We start from the raw sequence: 21616 nt of genomic DNA, 5'->3' as shown, positions 1-21616 counted from the left end.
CAACATAAAAACTGCTTGGTTTAAAAGTGACCACATACATTGCTACCACCATTGATACACAGCGACAATAAAAAAAATTGGGTCACAGTTTTTTTTTTTTTTTTTTTTTTTTTTTTTACAGAAATTTCACCAAAAGTTTTCTAATGTAACCACACTTTTAGAAAGCATCACATTTATACTTTGTGGCAAATGAGGCAAGAGAAACTCGTTAAATACTAAAGTGAATTGTTAAAATTTAGTGTAAATAAGATCTTTTTTTCTTTTTTTTCCAGTATTTGTGTTAGCTGAGTATTTAGAGTATGTTTTTTCGAGGCACACCAACAGTACACATTTTCGAACAATTCCTAACAAAAATTAAAAAAATAACTCATCAGCTCAGTAGTAGAGACTCCCAGGACCTGAAATGGATGGCTCAGATAGGTGAGACAACCATAATGTGTACTGTTGGTGTGCCTCCAGGAACAGGGCTGGAAAACCTTGTGCTGTTAGCTTAGCAACATGCTAACGACAAATTCCACTGAAATCAATTGCCTGTCGAGTCTCCCTTGTGTGGAGCGTTATTTGTGTTAAATTACTGCCTATGTAAAGCATTCAAAATCTTTCTCTTTGAACAGTTAGGATACTGCCTTAGAAGGCAGCTGCCCATTTAGGCATCAGGCAGCAAGGCTAGGTTTTAAAACAGACCTGTCTCTGTCTATTCCCTCACTGTGTCTAACGTTTTATCCGTTTCCAATCTTACTGCTCACTCTAGCTCACTCTTCAGAATCGCTCGCTCGCTCTCTCTCTCTCTCTCTGCCTCCTCCCTCCACCCCCACTCTCTCTCTCTCTCTCTCTCAGATGGTAACTAGGCTGAGGTCAGGTAAGGTAATGGAGCGCACACTCTTACACAGCACTACCTCTGCTGTGGTGTCGGGAAAGCGGCTGCACTTCTGAATGCCCTTGAGGTGTGACCTCATTCAGGGCTCTTAGGAACAATCATGACATGAGAAAATGCTTGATATAAACACACACGCTTTTCAAACGTTTAATAACTTCATCTATTACTATCATTAACTAATAAATTAAAAAATTTGTGTAATAGTGAATGTTACAGCATAATGCACATTCAGCCGGTCATTATCTCTGAATAAACCCTGACAGGATGAACAAGACACGACATGAAGAGTAAGGGTCTTGTATCACCCTGAAATGTTTATTTTGCAATAATGACTGTATTCATGCAGCAAGTTTTCATGCTGATTTAATTACAAATAATAAATAAATGGACATGAAATGTGTGTCTCACAGGTAATGTGAAACTAGGTCATTATACAAAACTATTTGACCCATCAAGAATTCCAGAGAGCCATGTATTGACATAAAGGAATAGTGAATTCCCCTAGCCCCGCCCCCAAATGAAAATTTATTTACTGATCGTCATGTCATTCCGAGCCCTTCAAACTTTTGATAATCTTCAAAACACAAGATATTTTTAATGAAACCTGAAATTTCTGTCCCTCCATTGAAAGTCCATGCAACCAAAATGTTGACGCGTAAAAAAGTTCAGAGAGAAGTTGCAAAAGTAATCCATATGAATCATGCCGTTTAACTGAAGTCTTCTGAAGAGACATGATCGCTTTATGTGATGAACAGATTTAATTTTTATTCACATATAAATATTAGTTAACACACACGCAAATATGGAGCACATCAAATATTGTAAGCGGATAATCAACTGTACTTGCTTGATGTACGAGAACAAACCTCATTGGTTATTGCAGAATTAAACTGCTTGATTTATATGGCTTACTTTTGCAATGTCTTTATGAAATTTCTGAAGCATGACGGTTTTGGTTTGCATAACCATTCAATGGACAGACTGAAATATCTCAGGTTTCATTAAAAATACCTTTGGCGTTTCGAAGATGAAGGTGGTTTTGGAATTTTCTGCAAGATATAGCTTACTGTCTACTATATGAAAAACATGGAATATTCAGGGTTATTTTCAAATTAACATCTAGCTGTTGTTGTCTGTGTAATCGGCAGCATGCCACGGATGCTGTCTTAATTTACACTTCAAATGAAAAAAGTTTAGAAGTTTTGACAAGGTTTTCTTCAGCAACAATATCTAGAGTACACACAGGTGTTTGAATAGACTCTAAAGATTTCTCTAGTCTGTTTGGCTGTTATAGATGCTCTGTGGAGTTTGGATGTGTCTGTTTGCTTAATCAGCAATTTGCACCTTTCTGAAGAGGCTGTGATAACAATGTGTTGGTGCTAATAAACTGAAAAGTCCACTGAAAGTCCCTGAAAGTTTCCTCTTATCAGATGTGAATTATCCCATAGGACATTGTTACCTGAATTTAGAGGGATACAAATCCAGGCCTGGGTCTACTTTACCAAGTATTGTGCAGCAGTATATGGTTAATATTAGTTTATCTCTACAGTATATGGGATTTTTTCCCCCAGATATCCTTATTTTCATTTAGATTAACTATTAAAGAGTTGTACAGTACATGTATAATCTGTAATTAAATGCATCTCTTATAGATCTAATATATATATATATATATATATATATATATATATATATATATATATATAATATATATATATATATATATATATATATACACAATTATTTACGATTTAATTACAATTTAATTGAATTACGATTCAATTATATATATATATATATATATATATATATATATATATATATATATATATATATAATTGAATTAAAACGCATATTTCGCCATCCAGAATGATTGCAATCTCTAGAACTCTATGAAATATTATGCATAAACCAACCAGGAATTCATACTGCTTTAAACTGGCCTTTTCAGCAAGGATTCATCCTGTTAATATGACATAAAGACATTTCTCAACAGCAAGAGAGAAATATAAGTAAGAATACAGATGAGAGTCTTACCTTCTACTGCTCTTTTGAAGAAGACTTTGCAGCTTCCACATGTAACAACCCCATAGTGACATCCTGACGCCTCGTCTCCACACACCAGACACACTTTGGCTGTCGAAGACGTGTGTCTCAAAGACGCACTGAAATAAGAGAAAATAAAATGATACCTGTAAATTGTACTCGAGACATTAAGTGACAAACCACATTAATGATATAACGCAATGTTCTCATGATTAGAAATACAGTAGTTATGTCGTATGTGTTGCAGAGGCAGTTCATGGGTAACTGTAGAAATAAAAAAAAACAACTTAAAGCATTTGATATTTGAAAATATCTGGAAAATCCAAAATAAGATAAATGGTAAAAAAAGTAAATCAACACACATTTAATCAATGAACTGGCTATTTTATTTCAGACACAGGTAAAAAAAAAAGAGGTTTCCAAGATAAAAACCTTTTTTAACCTAGTTTTTGTAAAACTTTTATACCATTGTAAAGATTCAATTTAATAACTCAAAAAGGTCTTGTGATAAGTATGATAAACATTTTATTTGACACTGAATACATGGGAGGGTAGACATCTTAATCATTATTTTCAATTATTAAAAATATTGCAAATTTCAAGGTATTTTTTCTGCATGTTGGTTGCACAAAAATTATTCAATTATTATTATTACAAGTAGCCTAGTAGTAGTAAAAGTAACAGTAATAAACAATAAATTACTGTATATTATATAATTGCATAATTATAATTAATAGATTCAATTCATAAATTAACAGACCCAGGACAAAAAATAAATACCGCCATGTCATTGACCTGCCTATTTCAATAAAATAACCCATAAATAACACCCCAGGTTTGAGCTAAGTTTGTCCTGCTCTACGGGGCGGTTTGAGCCCAACTATTTTAGCACTGCAGAAATCACGTAATTCCCACATTGTTACTGGGCACCCAAAGGGCACGGCATATGTCACTGACTCATAACGTATGTCTCACAATTTTGCTCCAGATCATTCAGGAAGTCTGACTGTACAATATCAAACACAATTGCACCCATATATAATATTCCGCTTTCAAAATAGTCCAATTATACCTAATCTATTCGAGTCTTAAAATATCGAAATAAATACTGAACAACATTAAGTGGCAGAAAATGGGACAATGTTGGAATCTCAAAAAGAGAGATTTTTATATCCACTGCCCTCCAAAATGAAACTGAAACATTGAAAATGAAGCACATACTCCAAATAGTCTGGCTGACTTGGCAGAAATCTGATTAAATTGCCCAGTGAAACCTGACATAGCCTGAGTGGGCAGAGCCTCTTATAAGGATGCCCTGCGGAGCGGGTGAAAGTCACCCTTTGAAAGACTCCTATGGCGTGCATAAAAAACACACATAGCAGAGCTCATTTAAAATGAACAGTAAGGCTCTAACAATACGTTAACGACAAGATAGGCTTAGCACGTACCTCCCCCCGCCCCGACTTTGATAATGAGTGTGCTCTCGTTTTAATCAGTAGTGCACGGTAATTGTCTGGTTAGCATTCTGACAACATCCTTGAGTCTTAACAAGCCTCTGGGTCTCAGAGGCACGGCCCCTCTCAAGGCCTGGTGCGGGTAGTAACTTCACAGCGTCTTTCTGACACAGTCGAGAGAGCTGATCTAATTCTCCCTCGTCCATCTAAACACACATTCAATTTGTTAGCCGGTTAGCAGGGGTCTCCTGCGAGGGAGTCGATTGGCAGGCCCCGGTGAGCTAATCGCCCCGGCAGCACCGTAAAGCTCGCTGTGCATGATGTGGAGCGGTCTAGCTTTATTAAACTGTTCAGCGAGCCCCTCTTTCTCTTGTTCTGCACCAAACGTTCTTTGCCATGAAGCAAAAAAGAAAAAGACAAAGCAAAGGGCTGACAAGGTGACTGCTTTTGTAGGAAGTAGGTCAGTGTTCATTGTTATAAAACAGAGCGCCCTTATGACCGGCATACTGTGAGACTGCTGCCGTTGTGTTTAGTGCTTAAAAGAAAAACACCAATTAATGATGACAAGTACTTTAGCTGGTGGATATTTCATTGGTATAGATAATGAAGTGAATGCCTGACCTGCCTCCCCTCTCTTAGAAGAAGTTAGAGAAGTTTGATTCCAAACTTCACTTCCGTTTTCGCCATCTACTCAAGTGTGACTGTGTGTTATTGAAGTAACCCTCGTCTATGTGGTCAGTGAGTGAGTTTACATGTACAACAAATGCTGATAACCATCAAAAACCTGCTCGATTAAGAAAACCCGACAAACAGAGTTTGCGTTAGATGTTGAATGCTTTGAAGAATTCTTCAAAACATGAACATATTGGCATTTCTTTGATAAAATAATAAAATGTCTGATATGTTATGTAAGATGGTGCATGTAAACAATGCTTGAAGTGATTCTCTGGAAACAGACAGGTAATAAGGAAGGAAATAAAAAAAAGGTCTGGGGTAAAGTGAGGACAGATGCAACTATCTACAGATGTTTACATTTCTCATCCATCGTATGTGCAATTGCAGTCTAACTAGAGTAGACTTACCATGAATTGAGATCATATGGCAATTTTTCTAGCTTTAGGTTTGATGTGTTTGTTTGTTTTTGCAAGAAAAACAAGCAAAAAGCAGTAGATATGCCTTTTCATCTTCAGGTTTCATAAAAAATATTCAGAGATACCTCTGTAAGCGAGTGGTTTACTCAAAATACTCAAGGATTCCGAAGCCCTGTTTTGATTGCATTATCAAATTGCCCTGCATTAATATGAAAATTGGGTCATTTCTGTTATGCAATGCCTTTTGAACACTGTAAACTGAATATATATATATATATATAAAATAAAAAAATATGGCCATGTTTTGCAATTTAAGGAAGGGGGGGGGGGGGGGTGCAATATATATATATAAACAAAATGATTTGCACAAATTATTTAGGAACTGCCTTTTTGGAATGCAGAATAACCTATCAATTGATAACAAAATAAAACAAATGGGGGGAAATTAAGAGATACTTGGAATATTTGCATAATAGTTAATGCAAAGCCTGAAGGGACACGACAAAAATAGCAACATCCACTCAAAACAAGTTTTATTTCATGTTCATTTAATTATGATGTAATGATAAGAGATTAATCTAGCATTTTCTATCTTTTAAATTTGTAAATTTCATATATAAATAAACTGCACAGTAGGAATGACCCAATTGCATTCGTTCAGCAGAAACTGTAGTTTATGTAAATGTCAGTGCAAGAGACATAATACAGTACTTAATAACCAAGTTTCAAGGACAGGAAGGATTTTTTTTTTTTTTTTACGATGCTACACCCTTATACAGAATTACTTATTGTTCCCTGTGCAATTATACAATCTAAATTATTTCGAAGGAAGTAATTGTGAATTGGAACTGTAGTGACCACTTACCGGTCGTGTACGGAAATAAGCATAATAATAATTCAACATGTTCAAGCCCAACTTGAAAACTACGAGAAGAAATGTAGTGCAAGGTTTTGGCATTTGCTATATTATTTGGATTGTGAATATTTATTGCTGCTTACGTGCTGCTGCATCAGCTGAGATCTGCAGAAAGATACTGGCAGGGTTGAGAAAGAAGACTGACAGATGGATCAGGAATGCAAAAATAACAAACCATATAACCGCTCGAATGCACTGCGCTGGAGCTGTCACGTATCAATCTCAACAGAGCGATAAAGCAGCAGTCTTTCTCCTGGCTCTATGCAGAGCAATGGGCAGAAATAGAACATGCAGCGATAGTTACGCTGAATCTCTATCAGTTAAGGTGGGTGTTAAGTTATCAGACTTCACAGCACACAGATGTACAGATGCTAACCAAAGCCAGAGAAAATGAGTCCTGCTCAGCTTCAAGAGGATCACCATTCATTGTGCAAACAGTGACCGCTCTTACAGACAGCCACCTCCTCTTCGATCTAGAGTATTTATGTAACAAAACTTGGAATGCGGCAAAAGCTAAAGGTAGATTAGGTAAAACAAACAGGATAGAGGACAAACGGCTTACATAACCAAAGTGAGACAGCCTAAACATTATCACCGCACCCACTCCACGCACTACGCAGAGCGGCCTGCAGAGAATTATGGGTCCCCAGAGTGCTATTAAGACCTGGACCTACCAAAGGGTCAACTGCAACGTCAGTGAGTGCGTGTGAAATGCATTTACATTCTCTTAATATACCATGACCTGAATTAATATATTCTTCATCTGAAATGAGTTGCCCAATATGGCTGCCGCACTAATTGTGTTGAAGCTGTAAATTATGAAGAAGTGAAAAAAAAAAAAAGAATCTGTGAAACAATTATGAAATAGATTTCTTGCAAAAAGAAAAAGAAAAAAAGAAGCTAATTAAGGCATCCAAAAGAGCAAGTGATTTCTTTTAGGATTTTTTTTAAATGAATATAATATATAGTAGGTCTATACTAGTTTGTGCACGCACAATTAGGAATTATATAATATGAATTATGCAAATCATTAATTACAGCAGGCAAATAGCACTGCTTTGTGAATCATAAACATCATTCTTAAGAATAGAATTCTTCTTAATTGCTATTTTCTTCTAAATATAAGTAAAAATTTTACTTATATTATATAAGTTATATTATATTACTTATAATGTAATATAAGAATATAAGGGGGGGGGGGGGGGGGCAAAAAGGTAAATAACCTCTTAAATTTTGGATATCACACACACACACACACATGTTGTGTTTTAATGTTTTAAGGGGACTTTTAATAGACATAATGAATTGTATACTGTATACTGTACTGTATATTATATCCCCTTACACTAACCCTCCCCCTAAACCTACCCATTACAGAAAACATTCTGCATTTTTACATTTTCAAAAAACATCACTTATTATGATTTATAATCTGTTTTTCTCATGGTGACCAAAAAATTTCCCCACAAGGACAAGGATTTCGTATATTGCCATCTTTGCCATTTTGTCCCCATAATGTAGGGTTTACCAGGCCACACACACACACACACAAAAAAACACCAAAAAAAACACACAAAAAACACACACACACATAGGCAAGACACATGCACAAATGAATGCAACAGACCGCTTCATCTTCAGACAGGCTCTTAAAACATACCTATTTAAAATGCATGGTACATTAAAAAACACAACACAGAGTGCTGAACTCTCGTCAAGCCAGCTGCAACAAAAATAGTGCGCATGCTTATTATGATTATTACGGTAATCTGCAGGCAGAGCAGAAAAAAGGACTTTGATGTGTTTTTCATTGAGTTGATCAGCAAGTCTTCCGCAAGAACCACCAGATAACATCAAAGACAATAATTTTCTCCTTGAGAAAAACAAAAAGATGTTTCTAAGAAAATATTTGAGAACGTCTTAAGACTTTTTCGAGAACTGCACTTAGAATTTCTCTCATGTACTTCAATGTGCCTCATTAGAACAGAAAGGGTGTAGAAGCTGTTATTGCTACTATAGCACATTGATTATTTAAATGCATGTGCTGTGTAAGATGTTCAGAAAGATTTGAGTAATAATTTAATAATATATTACTCCTAACCCAAACAGTATAAAACAGTGTTAATTTACAGTCAGTCAGATGCACAGTGCAAGTGATTTTCAAGGCATGAATATTCATCAAAATATGAAGCACACTTGATCTGACATTGGGTGGAGAAACATTTGGAAACATGCCGTTTCCTTTACAATTACAGTCTGTCCACATGAGCCCTGCAGGTATGGCAAGACTGACAAACAAGTAAACTATGAATCTGACATTTGCACTTGGACGCCAATTATTAAGTTGTGTACTTTTTATTCATGTAAAAATCAATATAGAATATAGTTCAATATAGAAGAACTGTATAGACAAGGATTGTTGACTGTTGACAGTGCCACATGTTTTATCTTCCCTAGGGCAGACAGCCTCAGTGAACTCAGTTTTATAACTTTGCTGATATCCAGTCTTCTTTTTATTCCCATCAGACACAACCGTGTAATTATTTGGTTTTGCGTCCTTAAGTGAGTGGTCCATATAATTAAACTATATAATGGATTATTTGAATAGAAAAAAAGTGACTGCTTTGAGCTAATCTTGTGCTTGTTTCCAGATGCTGTACACTGGTTATTAATGCCCTCTATAACAAAAAAAAGGTTTTGAGATGTCCTGATCAATGACTTAGGGCAAGTGTATCTTGTGTTACTCACCTAACTAGTTCATCTAAATCAATTGATGTTCATTAGCATGAATATTGTTTCCCTAGGCGTGACGAAGCCTGACAGAGAATGAACAGCCATCTATTAGCAGAGCCACGGAGACAGAATCTCATATAATACCCCAGTGGTCAACACCAGATGTGACAGTCTGAAAACATCAACAATGATGCAATGTTTTCTGCTGCCAACTTTATCTGTCATTATCTCTATTATCACTACGGGCAACGTTCAGTAAGACAACCACACAAATTTTAATCTTATATACAAATAAAAAGAATTAGATAAAAAAATATATTTTTAAAAGATTTGTGCCTTTTAGTCCATGTCTGGCATTAGATTTAAGGTAACCTACATGACAGTTTTATCCAATCAGATGCTCTCTAGAATCACAATGCTCCTCCCACTAATACCACCAGTAGCCAACAACATGAAGTAAATCATTTTCAGGGTTTTTTTTATAGACTTGCCCTTCAATATATATATCTACCAAACTTCTTGTTTCAAAAGGAAGTACATAAACACAGAACAGAAAATAAGAAATAAAAATATCATGCTTGGACATAAAAAGTTGAAATTATGAGATGCTAAATCATAATTATAACCATAAAAAATGGTTGAAATGATGACATACTTAGTAGTACATACTTGTTGCATACTAACTACAATTTTGAGCTAAAAAGTTATGATATAAAAAGTCATAATGACATAAAATAAAATAAAAAATTGTCATAATTATTACTTTTTATCTCTTCATTTCAACTTTGTCATAATTTTGACTTTTTAACTGTGACCTAGTATCTCATAATTTTGACATCTTATGTCACGATTATGATTTAACTAAGCCTGTTTTTTTTTTTTTCGTGGCAGAAATGGGCTTCCATACTTCACCAGAAAGATTAAAAAAAGATAATCAGTGTTACAAAACTAGTGTTATACAAAGCAATGATTACGTTTAAAATATAAGGGAAATTCAGATAGGGGTTTACACAAATGTTAGGATCTTTCTAATATTTAGTTTTTTTTTCTTCTTTTTTTCAGCAAATAGCTGAGATTCTCTACCAGCCGTAGCACCTAATTCATGCATTAAAACCCATATGAGGTCCTGTTTTCAGCACCTTTGGAATGATATGCTGCACAATTTACACTAATCTGGCTTATGTTGAGCCTGGAGATATAAACAGACGTTCGTGAAAGCCTGTACACATACAACTGTGCAAAAATGCCACAAATCCGTTGTGTTGGTGACATGGGTGAACTTGTGAACTCACAATGAGCTGTTTCCACTGAATCCAGTGGCCACCTCTTTGCCTCTGGTGGCCTAGTTTAGGCACAGACTCAGAAACATGGCCCTGATTCACTAATGACCTCCAGACTGGGTTTATGCTGACTAGGACAAACAGGAAGCTAAATCTCTGAAGTGTGTTAGCTTACCTGAAGGAGACATACTGATGGTCCTCTATAACTAGTCAGTCACTAACAATAAAAAAAAAATTGTCTGTTATATTAAATCCAGATGGATTTAGATTTCATTCTACTGTAAGCTCTGCCAAAAATTGCCCTATAACAACTGTACAAAAATTATTCCTATAGTAAATAATGATACAAATAAGCAGAATTACTTGGCCAAGCCAAAACTGGCAAAATATTTTGTTGTCTTTTAACCATTTTAATCTCAAATGGTCAGGAAATTATACTGCAAAAATGCTGTAGATAAAGTAACTTTTAAAAGTTAAGCCATGTGGGCAAACTTGTAGACCGCTTTTTACAGGAAGAAGAGTGACCCTGTCCCAAATGGCACCCGAAACACTAGCAGTCTTTCGCACTTTCGTGACATAAAGCCGCTTTGACTGTCGGGTAGAAGTCTGCTGCAGAACTCACAACAGTGTGGGCTCAGCAAAAGTGCGCATCGAGGGCGCATATCGGCTGCAAACCCCTTCTGAAACCCTTGGACTTAACGGACATGCGCACATGGCAGCCATTGTAAGTCCACAAGACCGAAAGTGCTTATGAAGTGTGCCATTTGAGACAGGACAATGTTAATGTATTCAAACAGTTCATGAGTAGTTGAAAAATGTCTCCCAGTTTGTTTAAGATTAGGTTCAGTAATTTCACTTTAATGGCAACGAAAAGGTTATTAGTCAGTAATTGAAATGTCTTATTTTGAAAAACGTCACTTTAGTCAATTCAATGGTATTTAACAAATTTGATTAAGCTAAGTCCATGTGTGCTTTTTTGCAAAAACCTCTAAGTTCACCTCTTTGGACAAGACATAGTAAACAGTCTCACCTTGTCATGTGTAATATGTCACATGCCTGTCCTGTCTTGTGCTGCACATGGGTGTTTTTGTTATGTTTGCCATGTGTTCTTGTTTATTGTCTAGCCCCTCCCATCTTGTTATCTGATTATTTGGTTAATTTGTCCCACCTGTTGTGTTCGTTACCCTCCTTTGTTTGTTCCCCTATTTAGCCTCCTTGTGTTTGTAGTCTTGTGCTGGCTCGTTGTCCGTGTTACCTGTTTTTGATGTTCCTGTGCTGTTGGTATCTGAGTTCTGAGTTTTTGTATTTTGTCTATGTTTGTTTATTAAATCTTCTCTGCACTTGAATCCTCGTCTCTCGTTCAGTGTCCCGTGACAGAACGAGCCAGCCAAGTATGTGGATTCAGCGGAGCGAGATTTTTCCTCCGGGGGAGAACAAGGGAAACTCCATTTCCCTGTTTGAATATTTTGCCAGGTGTGTTCAGAGAACTTTGGAGGAGGAGAGCACCATGTCTGACGGTGATCAGATCGGAGGAGGTGGTTCGGTGGTTTCGGAGCCGGTGGTCAGGAGACGGAGGAGGAGGAGAAAGGCGCCACTTCAACGTCACGTCACGTCTGCCCAGCCAGAGACTGTTCACGTCACGTCTGCCCAGCCAGAGACTGTTCACGTCACGTCTGCCCAGCCAGAGACTGTTCACGTCACGTCTGCCCAGCCAGAGACTGTTCACGTCACGTCTGCCCAGCCAGGGACTGTTCACGTCACGTCTGCCCAGCCAGAGACTGTTCACGTCACGTCTGCCCAGCCAGAGACTGTTCCTGAGCCTATGTCTTCGGACAAGATGGTCGTCGCTGCCGCCGAGCCTGGGTCTTCGGACAGGATGGCCGCCGCCGAGCCTGTTCACGTCACGCCTGCCGAGCCTGTGTCCTCGGACAAGATGGCCGCCGCCGAGCCTGTTCACGTCACGCCTGCCGAGCCTGTGTCCCCTGACAAGATGGCCGCCGTCGAGCCTGTGTCTGAGCCGGTGGTGTCTGTTCCTGAGCCTGAGTCCTCAGTGACCGCGACACTGGCCATTATGGCCACAGCCATGTGGTGTGTGTGGGCTACGCACACACTTGAGCCGGTGGTGTCTGTTCTTGAGCCGGTGGTGTCTGTTCCTGAGCCGGTGATGTCTGTTCCTGTTCCTGAGCCGGAGCCCGTGTCTGTTCCTGAGCCGGAGCCCGTGTCTGTTCCTGAGCCGGAGCCCGTGTCTGTTCCTGAGCCGGAGCCAGAGCCAGTGTCTGTCCCTGAGCCGGAGCCAGAGCCAGTGTCTGTCCCTGAGCCGGAGCCAGAGCCAGTGTCTGTCCCTGAGCCGGAGCCAGAGCCAGTGTCTGTCCCTGAGCCGGAGCCAGAGCCAGTGTCTGTCCCTGAGCCGGAGCCAGAGCCAGTGTCTGTCCCTGAGCCGGAGCCAGAGCCAGTGTCTGTCCCTGAGCCGGAGCCAGAGCCAGTGTCTGTCCCTGAGCCGGAGCCAGAGCCAGTGTCTGTCCCTGAGCCGGAGCCAGAGCCAGTGTCTGTCCCTGAGCCGGAGCCAGAGCCAGTGTCTGTCCCTGAGCCGGAGCCAGAGCCAGTGTCTGTCCCTGAGCCGGAGCCAGAGCCAGTGTCTGTCCCTGAGCCGGAGCCAGAGCCAGTGTCTGTCCCTGAGCCGGAGCCAGAGCCAGTGTCTGTCCCTGAGCCGGAGCCAGAGCCAGTGTCTGTCCCTGAGCCGGAGCCGGAGCCAGAGCCAGTGTCTGTTCCTGAGCCCTCAGTGACCGCGACACTGGCCATTATGGCCACAGCCATGTGGTGTGTGTGGGCTACACACACACTTGGACCGGTGGTGTCTGTTCCTGGGCCGGTGGTGTCTGTTCCTGAGCCGGTGGTGCCAGTTCCAGTGGTGCCAGTTCCAGTGCCTGAGCCGGTGGTACCAGTTCCAGTGCCAGTTCCAGTCCCTGAGCCGTTGGTGCCAGTTCTAGTGCCAGTTCCGGTGGTGCCAGTTCCACTGTCAGTTCTGGTGGTGCCGGTTCCAGTTCCTGAGCCGGTGGTGCCAGTTCCAGTCGTGCCAGTTCCAGTCGTGCCAGTTCCAGTCGTGCCAGTTCCAGTGGTGCCAGTTCCGGTGATGCCAGTTCCAGTGCCTGAGTCGATGGTGCCAGTTACTGTTTCTGAGTCGGTGGTGCCAGTTCCAGTTCCTGAGCCGGTGGTGTCTGTTCCGGTGCCGTGGCCGCCCGAGGGGTCTTCACCGCCGTGGCCGCCCGAGGGGTCTTCACCGCCGTGGCCGCCCGAGGGGTCTTCACCGCCGTGGCCGCCCGAGGGGTCTTCACCGCCGTGGCCGCCCGAGGGGTCTTCTCCGCCCTGGCCGCCCGACGGGTCGTCTCCGCCCTGGCCGCCCGAGAGAGAGTCTCCGCCCTGGCCGCCAGATGGACGGTCTGCACCGCCCTGGACTCTCGAACTTTGTGTCCCGCCCTGGACTCCTGAACTTTGTGTCCCGCCCTGGACTCCTGAACTTTGTGTGCTTCCCCGGACTTCTGAACTGTCTATTCCCCTTGTCCCGCCCTGGTCTGTCCCTCCCGTCCCGCCCTGGTCTGTCCCTCCCGTCCCGCCCTGGTCTGTCCCTCCCGTTCCGTTCGGGTCTTGTGGAGCGTCTGGTAGCCGCTCCGTAGGGAGGGGGTAATGTCACATGCCTGTCCTGTCTTGTGCTGCACATGGGTGTTTTTGTTATGTTTGCCATGTGTTCTTGTTTATTGTCTAGCCCCTCCCATCTTGTTATCTGATTATTTGGTTAATTTGTCCCACCTGTTGTGTTCGTTACCCTCCTTTGTTTGTTCCCCTATTTAGCCTCCTTGTGTTTGTAGTCTTGTGCTGGCTCGTTGTCCGTGTTACCTGTTTTTGATGTTCCTGTGCTGTTGGTATCTGAGTTCTGAGTTTTTGTATTTTGTCTATGTTTGTTTATTAAATCTTCTCTGCACTTGAATCCTCGTCTCTCGTTCAGTGTCCCGTGACATAATAGAGCTGTTCTTTAATGTAGATTATGTCCGTTTCTGTCAGTTACAGCAGCACAAGAAACACTGTTGTGTTTATATGCTACTCGCAAAATCATGTCATTGTCAATCATGCCACTTTAATGGTTTTCTTTAGCCTTTTAGAATGGGCAGAATTATGATGTTGATGATGTTTCATTTTGCCACTGAAACTACCACAGGTTCATCCATACTCCTCCATCTTGTTTAATCTAAAACAGGATAAAAACTTGCAGCTCGACAACTGAAAGCTGGCTCATACGCACGCCATCATTCATCTTGAAATTACATGATTCAATATGCATCTTCTGGTTGGTTGAACTTAGAGGTTTTTGCTGGCAAAGGGAAGTGGTGTTTAGAGGTTTCTGCCAACGAACCGGTATTTCTAAATGGGCTGAGGCTAGAATTTAGCGGGTTTGAAGCTTAAGTATTTGATGAACATATCCTATGTGTGGAGAGCATTCGCTCAATATCGTTATCTCATTTTTGATGGAGGTGGAGTTTAGCGGCTTTTGCATCTGAAGTCTTCAAATATTCACTATAGGGTTCAAATCTGGACTCTACAGAAACCACTTCTTGGTTGTCTTTGCAGTTTGGGCAGGAGCATTGTCTTGTTGAAAAATAACATCTGATCATTCCTCTTTAGATAAAAACTTTTTATTAGTGGGAAACAAATCATTCTGCAATATTCTCCTGTACTCCAATGCATTGAATGCCTTTTCACAGTAAAGTAGCTAACCAATACCACACAACTTTCCATATTGCGACAAAGAGTTGAAGTTTTTCTGAGACAGCAATGGCTTTTTAAGTACAGGTAGTGCATTTGCTTAAATTCAGCTAATTTCCTTACCAATAATTTGTGGTTAAGAAGACAATTAAAAGCTTAGTGTTTATAAAGTGCACTCCTGTTCAAAAGTTTGGGGCCTGTGATGGCAACATTGAAGTTTCAGAAGTCACCATTAGTCTAGTCTTCAGTGTCACATGATTCTTAAGAAATCATTCTAATATGATGATTTGGTGCTCAAGAAACATCTGAAGACTGCATTCTGGCTGCGTGTTTATGTTATGAAACAATAAACAATGGAGTTCAGGCGGGGCCATGACTCTGCTGGAGTCGTCTGACAGCCGGCCAAACGATTCAGAGCTGCATTTGGACAGTGTAGCAATGCAACATTCTGTGCGTGCTCACCGTAAACCGTCCGGCCTGAGGCCAAAGTCACACAGCTGTAATGACACACTCATTGAACAAGGCTTGCTCGAGGGCAGCAAGTGGACACTTCAACTTCGAGTTATGAGGTTGAGTTTGCAGTCTTACTAAGAAGAAGAATCAAAATATCATACCAGCCCTTATCAGCAACAGATGTGCTTTAGAATGCTTGAGTTATGAGTCATCTGACATGCTGAATATGTCTTTGCAGACATGACAGGTCAAGCTGTTCAATGAGATACTAATTAGCACCTGCTTTTGGTGTTCACTCCTCAAAGAGTTTAATTCTGCCTATACAAATGAATGAATAGTCACCTGCTTTTGCTTTATTAACTCAAAGAAATAATCCTGGGTTCAGTACAAGTTAAGGTCAATCTACAATAAAATCATTTTGATTTGTTCCTTCTTTGCTTTTTATTTTATTTTTATTTTTTAAGCACTCAATCTTGAGAATTATAGAGTCTGTAAATGTTTTCAGAAGTATAGCCACAAGAAGTAAACAAAATACGTTAACATGATTTTAGTGTGGGGGGAAACATTTTTTGCCAACATTTTCTTTGTAAAGTTATATTCAATTTTACAATGTTTTTGCCGTGACAACGGAATGGCACAACCCCTTTAAAGGGACAAAATTAAAATTCTGCCATAATTTAATCTTCATGAGGTGTTCCAAACCTGTATGGCAGAAAGTTTATGTGGAACATAGAAGATATTTTAAGAATGTTGGTAATAAAAAAATAAATAAAAAAAAAACAGAAATTCTTCTCAAGATATCTTACTATCATTTTATGTTCAACAGAAGAAAGAAAGTCATAAAGGTTTGGAAGGACATTAGGGTGAGTAAATGGCTGAACTATTCCTTTAAACCTTTAAGCTAAGGGACGAGTCAAAAGACGAGTTAATTCATTAAATTTTTCAACCAAATTATGCCACATTTACTGTCGATTAAGCTTGTGTTATTGAACCCAGAAGAAGCGAAATTGAGCTCTATCTATAACTCAACCCTCTGCCAACTGTGTTTAAGGCATGCATAGATAATGATCAGTGCCTTGCTAAGAGTTACTGCACGTGAAACCATGACATCCCCCCCCCCCCCCCCCCCCCACACACACACCCACACACCCCACACAAACACACACACATAAACGTAGCCGTGAGAAGGAGCACCATTGGACTTAAGCCATCTAATTCGCAGCATGTGAGCCAACTGGCTGTGTACAGTCTCAAGTTCGACTGTACTTGACTTATACAATATAGCCACTGGGGCGAACAACCAGAAATAAAAATGTGCCTGATAACCAGGTTTATTATTAAAATTGGAAATAGGATTTGGTCTCACAAGTTAATAAAAGCATGTGTGGATATCAGTCTTGCAGAGATGAATATCAGCTCTACAGATGTAAAACTATAATTTATGTTTCCCTTTGTATATATTTGTCCCATGAGTTATGATTTTTCTCATTGCTGTCTATATTTAACACAATTTCAGTCTGTAGCAAGATGCATAAATCCTAATGGGGTATTGTTTGAGTCGAAGCACAAAGGGTTCTGAGATTACGGTACAAAACGTAAAAGAACATTATCAGAACATCACACACACATGTCACTTTAGACCACCAGTGTCCTTGTTTCATGACCTTTTTCAGATGTAGTATGTGCATGATGGAGGATTACTGCACCATATGGAGGTTTAAAGAACAATGCTACACCTGCACAAGAAATCTCATGAAGCATATACGTACAGACCACTAGAAAATCTCAAAATAGTTCTCGTTGCTTACTAACAACAATTAAATCATGTTCAATAATCATTATTTTGAGGTCAACATAATTTGAAACCGAAATCTTACATGGAGAATCAACATCATTGGAGATTTCATTGGATCCGAAGGACTTTTTACAAAACAGTCAATGATATCATCTAAGACAATTTGCAACAAAAATCATTTTAAAGGCTAACGTAGTTAATGTGTGCACTACAAAAAATATAAATTATATATGTTTAACAATGATTTTCTTCACCAAACTGAATGATAATTCTGTTCATTTCTGCTTTTTAACAACTGGCCAGAAAACATGATGATTTTAATTATCTTATTCTATTAAAAAACATCTGAATATAGTTCCCTTTTGAAAGGGAACTCGCACTGCGTCGATGACGCTATGGAGAACGCCCTCCACGTGAACCGGTGTCTGAAAAGCTATCCAATAACGGCAATCGATATTGACCGGCAACAGCCTATGACGTCACTACTAGTGCGACCCGGAAGTATAAAATGAGCGCCTAGAGAACATGTCATCCTCTTTTCGTCTTCAGGGACTGTTTTGTTTGTAAGCTTCAACCTGAAAACTTCAAAAGGTAACCATGGCTTGTGAAAAACGCTTCAGGAAGTGTGTGGATCCGTGTCTAAGATATTGACACTTGATGACACAAGCACGATCAGTTCTTGAGGGGTACCGAACACGGGTATGTGTTGATGCCTCAATTGACGAGAGGTTTGCGAACTATCTCGCAGTTGGAGAGGCATCGACAATCTGAAGTGCTCTGGCCCTGCCTTTTAAACAAACATTGCACTTAAATGCATACCCTTCCCATAGGCCTGTAGTTCCCATAGTCCTCTGATTTAGAGTCATCAGGCTTATATAGTGGGTAGTGCCAATCTGTGGTAGTGAACAGGTTGGCCTTATTATACGGAAAATTTTCTAGTCAGGCCACCGTTCATCCGAGCATCAAACAGACATTTCTGCGTGAGATGGCTTCCTCCCTATTGGGAGTTTTTTCTACTGAGGCCACTGCTCTGTCAAGCTCCAGATAAAACTACAAAATCAAGCGTTGGCCCTCGTCAGGCCACCTTGAAAGCCACCTTATACTAGAGCAGTAGTTCTCCTCTCACTTTAGAAAGTCCTTTTGAAATTATAGCACTAATTCAGACATATAATATTCGTGTACCTCGATATCTGGCTTAGGCTTAGTATCTAGGATTTTAGGTGGCGGTCTGCTAAGCATTCTTGCCTCGAGCCTCTCAGTATCTGAGTGTAGGTTCCTTAGACCATCAGGAGATTTAATTCCTGTAAATCTAGAGGTCTGTTCTAAATCTGTTTTTCCTAGTACTAGCCTCCTCTTACTCAAGAGTCGTCTGGCCAAGGCCCGCCTTTTGCATTATGCTAGTGGTGTAACAGGGTAGATAGCAGCATAGCTAGCAGGCTACCTTCGAAAAGCCTCCCATGCAGATTTATATGGGTGTTGTCAGGTCTTTCTCTCTAGAGAGTAAGAAGCAGTGTGCTCAGGCCTCTGCTCTTTACAGCATCGAAAGTAGTAGCTGGCAGCAAGGCCTTTAGTTAAAAAGGATTTTTCTTCTGAGCCCCTTATATATAAGAATTCAAGTCATAAGGTCGAATGTCGTTGGCCACTTACTGAGGCCTCCATTCCCTTGGGTTTAGTAGAGAATATAAAATCTGTCTAGTAAAATTACAAGATAATAGGCCTCGACCCTGATACATCCTTCAGGGTCATGCTGATAGTTCTCCCCTTGTTAGGGTCATTAATTAGAGTACTTTGCTACCCATAGCTCGTATGTTATCACCTTTCACAACCCAGGTTCAAGTAGAGACAGATTGGATGAGTATGCTCCCTTAGAGCCTGACGCCCGTGACATTCAAAGCTGTAGGCCTTACAGTAGGCCTCCTCAATACTCCGGTAGCGTAAGATTGTACTCTCCTTGCTTTAAAGGATCGATAGAACTTCTGCTGAGTACACTGCCTGTTGGCAATGTTAAATAAGTATAACCAGGCCCACAAAAATGTATGTGAGAGCACCTAGGCCTCTGAAGGCTAGCTCTGCTAACATCCTCGCTATCAAGTAGTTAGGCCTTAACAGGCCTCCTTGAAGGCGGTTACACAACGAGTTGGATGCTTAGCATTGCAAAGGGCTTAATGCCTAAAGGCCCCATGGACTAAAGGCCCCATGGAGCCTCCCTGATTTTAGCCCAGAGCCTCGTCAGTACGTATTAGTTTAAGCATTGTGCTCCAGAATCTATCTGATGGTCGCTCTGTTTGAATACTTAACTCCCTACGTCTGGTCGGAAGGTCGAAGGACTCTCGCAAGGCCTCCCTGTTAGATCAGTCCAAGAGCTGGAGGCGCCCTCCTTATTAGGGTCCCTTTAGAGTGCCCAGCCTCCACAGGGCTTTGAAGCTCTATGTAGATCCAGGATCGAGTAGAGTTACTCCCCTCTCCAGGATGCCCGTCTCTATGATCCGGTTTGTGAGTGAACTACTGCCATTAATTGCAGTTTTTCCCTATTGGATTTTGTGAGAGACTCTGTTCAGGAAACAGACAGGTTGTTGGCAAGACTAGGTCAGTCAATTTGACCAGGTCAGCCTCCCTGGTGGCATGTGGGGTTGACTTAAGGTCCCCCTCAGAAAGTGACTGGACAGGACTCCTTTCGGACCCCCTGGCCATATTCCCTTAAAGGAACCCCTTCCATGGAAGCTGTTGGTTCCAAGCCTTTGAGCGGCCTTGGTAGGCCTTCCGTTGTTCGGAGGCCACTTTGAGGTTTATAGCTTGGGCAGTGACCATAGGGAATAATGTCATTGACACTGTATTTGACCCGAAGGTGGAGTGTTTCTTGGCATTTTCTGTGAAAATACTGCCATTTCTGACTTTCTGTCACAAGCCATAATTGGCATGCACTCCCCTCAGCATGGTGGGATTGTATATCGTTCCCCATAGCGTCATCGACGCAGTGTAAGTTCCCTTTTGAAAGGGAACGTCTAGGTTACGATTGTATGAACAGTCTCTTCAGACAATGTCTGAAGTGGATGACATGTTATCTAGGCGCCCCTTTTATACTTCCGGGTCGCACTAGTAGTGACGTCAAAGGCTGTCGCCGGTATATCAATATGAATTGCCGTGATTGGATAGCTTTTCATACACCGGTTCACGTGGAGGACGTTCCCCATAACATCATCGACGCAGTGTCTCGTTCCCTGTTCTCAGGGAACAGAGGTTACAGTCGTAACCTAGACGTTTTGTAAAAAAAAAAAAATCACTCAGATACGCTGTCAACTTAAATATCTTCCATATTTTAACAGTTTGCTTTAGTACAATATAAAAGCTAATTATTCTATTTATTTAGTTGTCTTTACCATGTGACTCTAAATATTTTCCCTCACATAGTATAAATGTCTTGTGTTTATGCATAAAAATATAGCTGCCTTTGTATTTTATGAAGGAGTCCCTCAAAATCATATTTTGCGATCCTTGGTATCTAAAAGTGTCTTCTGAATTTAGAAACCAAGAAAATGTTAAAGTCTACATGCTGCCTTAAATTTTTTATTCAAATAAAAGTGGGTCCATCACCGACTGTGGTGAGTTCATTACACTTTTTGACCACTTTGATTTTAATGATTTTAATTTTTGATTTAAACAAAATGAGTTGAAGCTACTGTGCAAATTATACCATGACTTTCAACAGGGTCAACTGTTTTAAAACATTTTTTAACGGCATTTAAATTACATGTAATATGTGTTTTACCATTACTGAACATTGAACCCCCCCCTGTTAAAATGTAACACAGTACTTTAAAAAAAAAAGGGAAAAAAAAGATTTCACCAAGACCAAGGTTTATATATTACCACATGAACCACAATTTTACAGTGAGGTGAAAATAACAGAAATTACTGTGGCAAGTTTAACATTAACATTAAAAAAACTATAGCAGCGGGAGATCTGTCCTCTTGCAGCAATGCCACCCAGTCTGACAGGCACTAAGGTCAATGCCCCATCCAGTGCCCGCAGCAAACCAACTCCACCTGATGTGTCACGCTCTGCGTCACACACTAAGACACGTGTAAGCCATGTGCCTGAGACAGAATCTGGATGCTTTCTAGGAACATACTTGCTGCTCTCCCTCATTTTTTCACTCTGATTTTATGATTCTGGTTTATTTTTCGGTGCATCGTTTTCTCTCCTTCTCTGTCTGTT

The 21616-nt window shown here is 40.4% G+C and overlaps 1 protein-coding gene across 2 annotated transcripts in view; it reads right to left on the bottom strand.

The window, feature by feature from the left end:
* nr3c2 (nuclear receptor subfamily 3, group C, member 2) overlaps positions 1-21616 on the bottom strand; it is an 83007-nt gene that overhangs the window by 25560 nt on the left and 35831 nt on the right. For both annotated transcript variants that reach the window (XM_084106871.1, XM_084106872.1), the window contains one exon: positions 2915-3042. In XM_084106871.1, coding sequence (XP_083962997.1) covers positions 2915-3042 — 128 coding nt within the window. The remainder of the gene's footprint in view (positions 1-2914; positions 3043-21616) is intronic.

This window comes from Abramis brama (assembly GCF_963993115.1).
Source record: "Abramis brama genome assembly, chromosome: 2".
Classification (NCBI taxonomy): domain Eukaryota; kingdom Metazoa; phylum Chordata; class Actinopteri; order Cypriniformes; family Leuciscidae; genus Abramis; species Abramis brama.
This window is presented reverse-complemented; position numbering and strand designations above follow the sequence as displayed.